This window comes from Aristolochia californica, unplaced genomic scaffold, assembly GCF_029961685.1.
Source record: "Aristolochia californica isolate CCGP_79_NKW_82.1479 unplaced genomic scaffold, dmAriCali1.0.hap1 SCAF_10, whole genome shotgun sequence".
Classification (NCBI taxonomy): Eukaryota; Viridiplantae; Streptophyta; class Magnoliopsida; order Piperales; family Aristolochiaceae; genus Aristolochia; species Aristolochia californica.
Genome location: NW_027181771.1, coordinates 30455549 through 30465696, shown reverse-complemented (window position 1 = coordinate 30465696; position 10148 = coordinate 30455549). Strand labels below are relative to the sequence as shown.

General features: G+C 37.3%; 2 protein-coding genes across 2 annotated transcripts; both read right to left on the bottom strand.

Moving 5' to 3' along the window:
* Nucleotides 1-215: 215 nt before the first annotated feature.
* Nucleotides 216-3039, bottom strand: LOC137942401 (mitogen-activated protein kinase homolog NTF6-like). The gene is made up of 6 exons (XM_068788030.1): nucleotides 2705-3039; nucleotides 2455-2584; nucleotides 1982-2119; nucleotides 1408-1740; nucleotides 850-1033; nucleotides 216-767 (listed from the first exon to the last, which is right to left on the bottom strand). The coding sequence occupies exons 1-6, from the start codon at nucleotides 2860-2862 to the stop codon at nucleotides 595-597; spliced, it is 1116 nt and encodes a 371-aa protein (XP_068644131.1). The 5' UTR covers nucleotides 2863-3039; the 3' UTR covers nucleotides 216-594.
* Nucleotides 3040-4963: 1924 nt separating this feature from the next.
* Nucleotides 4964-8854, bottom strand: LOC137942400 (uncharacterized). Its single transcript, XM_068788028.1, has 3 exons — nucleotides 8665-8854; nucleotides 5770-6263; nucleotides 4964-5595 (listed from the first exon to the last, which is right to left on the bottom strand). The coding sequence occupies exons 2-3, from the start codon at nucleotides 6256-6258 to the stop codon at nucleotides 5353-5355; spliced, it is 732 nt and encodes a 243-aa protein (XP_068644129.1). The 5' UTR covers nucleotides 6259-6263; nucleotides 8665-8854; the 3' UTR covers nucleotides 4964-5352.
* Between the last annotated feature and the right edge of the window lie 1294 nt (nucleotides 8855-10148).

Genomic DNA, 10148 nt, shown 5'->3' with positions numbered 1-10148 from the left:
TCAAGTATGAAAGGAGACTGAAATTTCCAAGTGCAAAGTCTCTCTTGCAATTGTTAAGAAACCTTACTACTAGCTCCCCCTGACAGGATTCATCTCATTAGCAAGAATTATTAGCCGTATCAAATTGAAACTAGTTGAAGGAAGAACTTTGAATTAGCTTGTAGTAACTTGAATGATTTTTTTCTTTTCTTTTTGGTAACTCAGAACAACATCAATCCACTAACTGTAAGCTCTTTCCTTTCCAAACAACAAAACATCCGACTCAGGGGCTGCTGTGAAGGCAACCTCCTCTTTTATCTAGGAACTTTGTTCACAATACACAAAAAATGATTCGGTTTCCAGAGTTTGAAACAACCTACCAAAATCTGGAACTTCTCATCTGTGGTGGTACTGACCTTCAAGCAGTTGAACAATGGCAATTCAGACACACAGCTGAGGAACTGGACTCTAGAAGAAAACCAAAAGTATTTTTGCTTCTTTGTACTTCCCTGTTAAGACTTGTATAGGATAACACTAGAACATATCGATCAGACATCAAATCATAAGAAAGACATTTGCGAAAAAAATCTCATGCTAGGGTGTCGAGCTTTTACTTCAAAACTTCTTATCTGGATAAAACTTGAGAGACTCCTGCAAGATAAGCTCCCTTATGTCTTCTTCATTGAATGATGGGTGCTCAAAGTCAAAAACAAAGGGTGTTGGGCAGATAGGCTCGTCATTAATCTCATGAAGACTTGATAGATAAGTGTGCTTCAATGCTTCATCAACTATTACAAAAGAAAAAAATGTGAGCAGCTAATTCAACCAAATAAAGGAAAAATTAAAATAATTTACTTAATTTTGCCTTACCACTTATTCTTTTGCATGGATCAAAGACGAGCATTTTCTCCAAAAGATCAATGGCAGCGGGAGAAATCTGAGGGAATTTCTTCGCAAAAGGTTGCTTTGGACAGTGTGGGAGCTGTCTTACAAATCTTAGAGCATTCTCACTCTTTACGAACCCAAGATCTGATTCATCTGGTGATCCCAAGAGCTGTTTAGGACAAAAAATGCAGACAACACTTAGCTGCATAGGAGTCTACGGTAATTTATGTGGTCGTCCATTTTCAAATTACCGTGTCAGCTGTTAAAAGTAGGTCTTAAAGAGGGAGAATTGAAAAGAATTCTGAGCATAAATGTGTCATATGTTCAAGGAATTTTGCAGGTCTTAACAGCTCCGGACATAAGGCCTCCAAGTAATAGATTAAGCTCGGAGTATATGGTGGAAGTAGTGAATTCCAATTGATAGAATAACTAGGATGTTCTAGTTGGTACGACTGTTGTTTATAGTGTACCCATGCTAATATCTCTACTGAATTATCAATAAAACATGGATAAATAGTTAATATCAGTAAGAGTGACTCAAACCTCTGTAATGAGCTTCAATTGTTGAACATAATCTTTGCCAGGAAACAGGGGCTCCCGTTTGATAATTTCCAAAAAAATGCAACCCACTGACCAAATATCTATTGCTGTAGTATATTCTGAACAGTTAAGGAGGAGTTCTGGAGCACGATACCAACGAGTCACAACATATTCAGTCATAAGATCTGACTCTGAAGTAGTTCTAGCAAGCCCAAAATCACAAATCTTGAGATCGCAGTTTGCATTGAGAAGCAAATTGCTGGGTTTGAGATCTCGGTGCAAAACATTTGCTGAGTGTATGTACTTTAGGCCTCGTAATAGTTGATAAAGAAAATACTGAAAAAATCGGAAAGAAAGGAGAAGCCAAGATCAGACATACATAAAATCAGACTTACAGATGTAAGAGTGGGAAAAAAGGGTGCTTTCTGCCCAGGTTACACCGATTATCTTACAAAGTGATATTTTAGAAGCATTATGTTTCTTTTCTCTTTTTGTTCTCGTGGTAAAAGAACATAGCATACTCAGATGCAAAACCATGAGAGTATAAAGTACATGAGATCGGTAGTAAAACTTTAACCTGGCAGTGATCATCAGTCAGGGCCTGGCTAGATCGAATTATTTGATGCAGATCAGTATCCATCAGCTCATATACTATATAGACATCACTGAAGCTTTCTCGTTCTGGTGGCCGAATAATGTCTTTGATCTGGATAACCTGCAGCAAAAACAAAAGCGCAAAGCCAGTAGCAGAAGACTTCAATATAAACCACTCCTAAACTTCATTATAGAAGAATTAATGTTGCAAAATGGAATGAAATGGCTAGAGAACTTGGTCAATAAAGTTTCATTGACTGAAAGTATCACTTTTTGTCGTTCACCAAGCGCTTACAGGACAGGAAACAGCATAAATTAAATTAGAAGAACAAGATGAGATAAAGACCAACTGATCCAATAATTCGTGGAAGCTTATTCAACGTGTTTACGAAATTTGCATTAAGGAAAAAGAACCATAGATACGAAATAAAATAAAATAAAAAATCATTCAGTTACATTTTCATGATTCATATGGCTAAGAAGTTTGATCTCTCTCAATGTCCTTTTTGCATCAATCCTATTGTCAAACGCGTTCCCTATCTTCTTGATAGCAACCTCTTCATCTGTCTCTGCATTTTTTGCGCAGCTATTACAGAAAAACAAAAGCAGATAACAGAAATCAATCATTTCAGTGAATGAAGCCAATAACAAAATCTAAAACAAAAGCAGGGTCTCGAGAAGAGTACAAAGAGAGAAACTTAATTACCAGACGATGCCGTAAGCTCCTCGGCCGACGGGATGTATCGGAGGGACATACTTGGAAGTGACCTCAAATAGATTACCCAAAATATTGTACTGAACATAGCTTCCGTCGCGAGTAGGAACGCCCTTAATTTCACAGATATTCTCAGACTCCTCGTCCATGGTAATATGCAAATCCGATAAAAAGAGGAGATCTCTCCTTTAGTCCTCTTGTCTGTCCGGATTTCAGGAGTAGTAGTCTGTAGAATCCCAAGCCTTGTTAGAGATTTGAGAAGCCATTTCTGCTGTATTTGAAGCAGGGAGGAAGAGGTTTTCGAGTTTCAAAAACGAGGTGGTGGGAAGGAGTGGCCCCCTTAGAGATAGTGGATTAAAGGGTAAAGATGGTCTAATTGGAAAGTTTTTTCATTTTTCTCTTTTTAACAAAGCAATGTCATTAAACCCAATTTGTTATTGAACCGGTAGGCCGGACGATGTTGGACCAAAGTCAACTGGTCCGATTTATGGTCAGACCAACCATCTGGTTTTAAGAAAAATCCAATTTTTACCTCAATAGAAACTGGACAAATATCCAATTCCCATTTAAACCAGTTGAACCGGCTGGTTCGGTCCGATTTTGACAATATTGCTATAGATTTGATATAGAAGATATTAGAAAACTCGGGTGGACCGGATAGGGATTCCCAAAAATAGTCAAATTCTCATTTTTATTCTTTTCTTTTCTTTTCTAGGGGTTCCAAACAAACCCTTACTACCTCAAACTCCGATTTTTCTTTGATTCTGTTAGAAAACTTAATGGTTAGTAAGTGTTTATGCAATTTTCTAGGGGATAACATTATTTCATGGTGAAGCTAGAAATGATGCATTACCGCTCGTTCCATTATCGAAGCTGAATACATCGTCATAATCGATGAGGGTACTAAATTAATTTGGATTCAACAACTTTCATGTTTCATTATTGTCCGTAAATGAAGTCACATCCACATCCGACTTTGACATTACGGGTGCAATTACGATAACAATAAGTCTCATCTGCTTAAACACATTGAGTTAGACCGCCACTTCATATGTGAATATAGTAGTTACATGTAGTCACATTTGTGGTCAATTGTTGTGTAAGCAAATTTCTTGTCATAATTAGTTAGGTTACTAAATTAATTTAGATTCAACAACTTTCATGTTTCATTATTGACTGTAAACGAAGTCACAGCCACATCCGACTTTGACATTACGGGTGCAATTACGATAACAATAAGTCTCATTTGTTTAAACACATTGAGTTAGACCGCCACTTCGTATGTAAATATAGTAGTTACATGTAGTCACATTTGTGGTCAATTGTTGTGTAAGCAAAATTCTTGTAGTTGAAGAGATGCTCTCTTTTTTAAGGGGATTGTTGATGGCAACAACGTAAAAAAATTGAGTTTCATATTACTCCAAATAAAAAAATTAAAAAAAAAAACGAAACAAGTCAGAAATGCAAAACTCTGCAACTCCGACACGGGCGAGGAGGTGGCCACCTCTGGGCTGTCGCCAAGACCGCGGCTGAAAAGTACTGATTTTCAGACTCTTTTGACAAAAATGGAGAAGAAAGTTAAAGAAGTTTGATAAAGTTAGGGGTTGAGATTTCCAAATGAGAAAAGCGGACGGTGGTGCCTTTGGGAATAGAGCCAGTTTGATGCCGCTCCGCTCTCCTCGACATTTTTCTCATTCCATTACTAAATGTTCCAGAGTTCCCTTCCCTGCTGATCAAGATCAAATGCAGCTTAGACGGGCGCCTTTCATCATGGGAGCATTTTATACTTGAGAACTGGATAGCAAATGGTTCGAAATTCAAACCAAGCTCACTGGCCTTTTTCTTTCCTGAGTAGGAGAGCCAATTTGACTGTCAGAAAGGAGATTTTAAAAAAGTTCGGCCGATTCTTCATTGTTTTTGTCAACCAATTATGGCATGTTCTCATTAACAAAAGCCCTTGATCTGCTCAGAGCCGTTACTGTGGTGTGTAGACACTCATAAAGGAGGAGGTTTTAGGGTTAAAGACTCTCGTCACTGTTCAATCGATTTGTCTTTGAATCCTGAAGCAGAAACATATTCCGCTCTATGTAGATATGCGTCTTCGGAGGGTGGAAACATATTTGATTCTGCAAATTAACTGCTTCAAAATCCTTGATTCCAATTGTTGATGAACACGACTCTAAAATCGTTTGAAATCCCAACAGAGAGCAATCCAATTGCAACAGTAGAGTAGTTACTTACCTAGGAATAGTTCAAAATGTCAACATTGCATAGGCCTTAAGAAATACCATTAAGAAACATGAAATTACTCCTTCTAACACATGTATCATATAGGGTGAACAAATTACATTTTATAAATTTAATCTGGGTATAGGAAATAGAATGCCCTTAAAAATCTTTCTCCTCTTAGCATATCACCACGTATTAACATCTTTGACATGTACATATATAATGGGTAATGGAACAGTATTCCCCTGTTGTTCTCTGCTGAGTGATGGCTGAGAAGTGAAACTCTTCATCTCAAATTGAGATCAAGAGGACCAGCACTTCCTCATCCACCTCCACTTCAATAAATTGAAGTCATGATTGAGAATGGCATGAAGGGAGGTGACTATCAATAGGCTTTTAAGTCGATCTAATCAGAAATAGTATGGTTGAGAAAGTCTATCAATGGCATGTATCAGTTTTCGCCTGGGTCCTACTGCCACAGCCCCCATATCTTTAAGCTTCCCCATGGTCAGATTCAAAAGTTGCAATTTATCAACATTTTCCCTCTGAAAGATCAACACAAACTGCTCCAAACCTTGTGACACAAGCCATCTGCTCAAGCCACCTGCTAGGTCTAGTTTCCTCTCAAGATTCATAGCCCGAGTTTGTTGGTTCTGCAACTCACCCATGTTAATGCAGCTTATTGACTCAAAAATACAAGGTTTTTTTGGTTCATTATGGCAGGAAGCTGCAAGCAGTGACAACCGTTGTGTACTTGAGCCAGCCAGTACACCAGTTCTTAATTTCATGGGGCTAACATGTGTTTTTGAGGATTTATGCATCCTTACCATATGCTTCCAAGATGGCTCTGCAGCTGATTCCCCGGAAAATGGATTCGAGTCTTTTGATGTGATCTCATAAGCAGGTTGAGGTAAAAGACAATCTAGAGGACGAAATGATGGTGCTGGACCATGAGTTTTCGAGCTTTTCTCTTTGTTCTTGGAAATACGAGTGGTCTTCTTCTGTTCAGACTGCACATGCTTGAGACGTCTTTTAGCCATGATTTGAGGTTGGCTTTCTTTAGGCATCTGTCTTGGTTTGGCTTTTTTATGTTTCAAATTTGAACTTTGAAGCAGAGGCTTTTCTGTTGACATTGGAGGAATCCATATCCTAATTCTCTGTTTTTTAACTATAACCCAATCATTTTCATCCTGTTCCTCATCAGTTTCGGAGGTTGAAGGTTTGGCTGGTCGTCCACCTTGCACAGGACCTTTCCTTTCAGCAATTGCCCTAAGCTGCCTACGCTTGACTTTCACCATGGAATATATGTATACCATAAAACCTGTTACAAACAAAAATCATCATCCATATTATAGACAACCACATTTTCCAGTTTCTACAAGATTGTAATACCATGTTAGAGGTGAACTATACAGACCTAAAGGTTTGAAAGATGGAACCTGGACCTGAAATCCTATTAGATATTCAATCCGAAATAATGATGAAACCCAATACCAGAGGCTCATATGAACCTATCCATGTTCATCTGCCTTTGGTGAGCCTGTAAATGTAACCACAATCTCTTGCATGTGGCAATAACATTTGGAACGTCATTGAAGACTAGTTGGTTAGAACTAGAACTCGACAACTCACAGAACACCAATAAAAGCACGAGGACTGTAACAGATCAATTAAAAAGCAGATCTTATGGGAACATCAGTTCCAGGACAACAATAAGGAAATAAAAGAAGTCGCATGGAGACAACCAAATCACCTAATCCCATCCAAAATCTCTAACAATAGTCACCATACACCAAGAAATTCTATGCACGTGAGAAGCTCATACTCCCAACAAACTCACTAAGCAAACTAGAGAAAATATCCTTGTCTATGATGTAAGTTGCTTAAATTTACAGAAAAGTACTAAGAATGCCTTAAACTTAGACTTTGCCCACTGAAAGGTCTTCCAATGATTGGTTTAATCAAAACTCTTACTTCAAAATATAGTGAGTCCCTGGGGATGTAAAAGAGACATAAATCCATGTAATAGTTACTTGGGTCCATTTTGAATTTGTTGGTTTATCCACTCTTAGCTAATTAAATAAGATGATACTTAACATGCAAGATGAAAAAATTTCATTAATTGATGGATATATACAAAATGGAAAAGCATTTACATTGAACATGAATATAATGCAAAACTGTAGCTGAAACCATGTTGGAAGCCACCTTGAAATTCATCAAACTGATTCATATGTCAGGATACAGAAAGTCATAGCTTATTTATTTGCACCAAAATTCAGAGGTCCCAGTTGTTGTCTTGTCTTAAAATAAGATGGTTAGGACATTTAGTCTTCATTGAGGAGGATTCAATAATGTATGAACCACATTTACAAAGCTTTACTTTAAATCCTTCAGTCAGGATGCTAATGATGCAAATGCATTCCGCTGTTTGCGGGACCTAAGGTTGCTAGAAAATGAACCCAAGTGTTTTTTTTTTCAAATACTGTTGGTGAAGCATGAAACACCCGGTTTCATCAGGTGGGTCAAAGTAGGAAATGCAGGATTAGAAAAACCTAGCACCTGCAAGCACTCTTTGATGAGAATCAGAGTAAATTCTTTTTTGTTCACTAACATAAAGGAACCTGACATTCTTAAATTCAAATGGCAAGTCCCCAATGCATGTCTCCAAAATATTTTGTGTCAAGTCATAAAAAACCATTGAATCACTCCTTTATGAAATTATAATTTTCAAGACTTCAAGTGGACCTAAATAGTTTAAGAGGGTAAACATGCTCACCAGTTAGGGTAGTTATGTTTTTCTTTAAGAAAGGAAGAAGGTTTCTTCTCCATAATTATCTGAAAATAAAGCAGGTTGGGATGGCCAATTAGAAGAATAACCACATAACAGAACCAGCAACCAAATATTCTGGTAACATTAGTTACAGTGGAAACAATTTTTGTGTGCTTGTGATAGATGAGTGTCAAGTTCTACACTCTGCACTCTTTTTTTTATTTCATCAGCACATGAAAAATTGAAATCAAAATCTTCAAGTTCTCCCAGATGAACCACTCGACAGCATCTCCGGTCAACTCTTCTGCGACAGTCTAGAGGAGGGGAATGCTATGGGGTCAATAAAAATGAGAGCCATATCCTACCAAAACCGCAGAGTACAGAGGTAAACTTGAGAAACCGGAGATTTAGCTAGTTTTATGCTTCCATTACTGATTATCATTCTTTTCCACTTTCAGTTTACATCTACTTCCTGCATTATGAAGCGCAAGGATCTTTTCCCATGTTTAATACGGCAGGAAACTAGTCCTTGATAGGCAACTACCATAGATTTACAGGCTCCATCAGATGGAACGGAGAAGGGTCATAGGGGGGAAAAACGTGTAGATTCAACTCTTTCGGCCACCCAAGCTCCGAATGTGCAGTTAGACTATTTTAATTCTGTTCCCCGGGAAAATCTCCAGCTTCAAGCTACATGGGCAATATTTCGAGCTCACAGTTTCTTTAGTAAAAGAAAAACCAAAACCCAATTTGAGAACCAAAAAAAAAATGAGTTCGACCTCGGGTAGCAGAATATGAACGATCGTCAAGGAACAGATGTATGCAGGAATCATGAAATTGACCATCCAAATTCCTCAAATCACAGAGAAAAAGACAACAAAGTAAATAATTTGCAGCAAAAAGGAAACGAAAAGGTCATCCAGAGGTAAAAGGTGGAGCAGCAGGGAACCTAAAATTGGAGCGAAGGGATTTCCTTCAAACACGTAGCTTCGCGGTTCCAGCCCAGAAATGAACCAGGATCAGCAGATAGAAAGAGAAGGACGGAGGTAAGTCCAGGCGAGGGATCTAGGATCTGTTCGATTTAGAACATCACTGTCATATCATGTTTTCCTGCGAGGGACGGATCGTCGATTCTTTATCCGGGGACCAAAATTTTGGTATGCCGACTGTTCGAAAGCTCGTGTAATGCATACAAAAATACCGGGTTGGAGTCGAAATGCAGAATACTGACCGTTGAATAAGAAAATAACAGAGCTTTAAATTTCAATTATAAAGTAAGACTACTTTTAAACGATTAACGGTTTATAATATTACATCCCTTATTGAATGTTTGATTAAGTTTCATCGAAACTTCATTTTGAATAATTATAAAAAGGTTATAGACACCTGAATTCAGACCATATCTGGTAATGTTCGGATTTCTCTTCAAAGAATTGAAAGAGAATTGGTCTGATTTATGTAGATTTGGATAATCGTGATTGATGTAATTAGAGATATTAGAGATCCTATCTTATCTCTAAATATGTAATAAAAATAGTATGAATATGGGTCTTTGTTGAAGGGTTCAATCAAACTCTCTACTTCTCAACTCGTGAAGAATCTCTCTCTAGCCTAAACATTTTTTTTCTCTTTTCTCTTCTCTCCTCTCTACTTGAGCTCTCTCTCTCTCTTTGCTCTTTTTCTTCTCCCTCTCTCATCTTACTCGAGGTTTCAATCATGTGGTCCTAAATTCAACAGTATCAGTGCATCAAATTTAGGATCCCCACGTCAAAAGAATGTTATAAGAAGTTATGATCAAAGCTACTAATAGAAGGCTCTTTGTGAAGCAACATTGAAGCTTGTGAGATAAGTTTTTCATTTTTGTTATTATTACCTCATCCTCTTGATTTTCATATCTTTAGAAGATGGTTCAAAGATACTTTTATTCTTGTCTTCATCTTATGAAATTATTGAGATTTATGCATCTCGGATTAGAAGAAGTTTACCAAGGCAGTTTTGTCAGTTTGCAAGTTTTTGGCTGAAAATCGGTTTATATTGAGATTTTCTGCATAAAAGGTTATAATTTTGTGGGAACAAGATTTTCCTAATGAATAAAGTTTTTCTTGAGCCTATTATGAGTGTTTTTTTATCCATTGGATTTTAGAAATCTAATTATTTAGCTTTTGTGCTAAGCTTCTCCATTAACCGAGTTATTTGAAGAACTCTACTCGGTTTTGTGATTTTTTGGAGAATTTTTTGAGAGCCATGAGAAAGCTGATTTTTCTTGGAAAATCAAACAACGAATATTGTGTTTTACATAAAAGGAATCAAGCACAAAATAAGAAAGGAAATGGCTAGTTGACGTCAATCCATTTGAAGAAAGATTGTTGTTTTTGAAGATCTTACAATATCTTCTTGATTAGGCCTGATTTTGTTTGATTTTTTTATCAATTA

Excerpts from the sequence above, each read along its gene's own strand:
- LOC137942400 (XM_068788028.1), bottom strand. The coding sequence starts at position 6,258 with ATGGTATACATATATTCCATGGTGAAAGTCAAGCGTAGGCAGCTTAGG. Across the intron at positions 5,596-5,769 it reads AGCCATCTTGGAAGCATATG|AACCAACAAACTCGGGCTAT; the intron begins GTAAGGATGCAT and ends GGTGAGTTGCAG.
- LOC137942401 (XM_068788030.1), bottom strand. The coding sequence starts at position 2,862 with ATGGACGAGGAGTCTGAGAATATCTGTGAAATTAAGGGCGTTCCTACT. Across the intron at positions 2,585-2,704 it reads GGAGCTTACGGCATCGTCTG|CTGCGCAAAAAATGCAGAGA; the intron begins GTAATTAAGTTT and ends TTTCTGTAATAG. Across the intron at positions 1,034-1,407 it reads AATTGAAGCTCATTACAGAG|CTCTTGGGATCACCAGATGA; the intron begins GTTTGAGTCACT and ends TGTCCTAAACAG.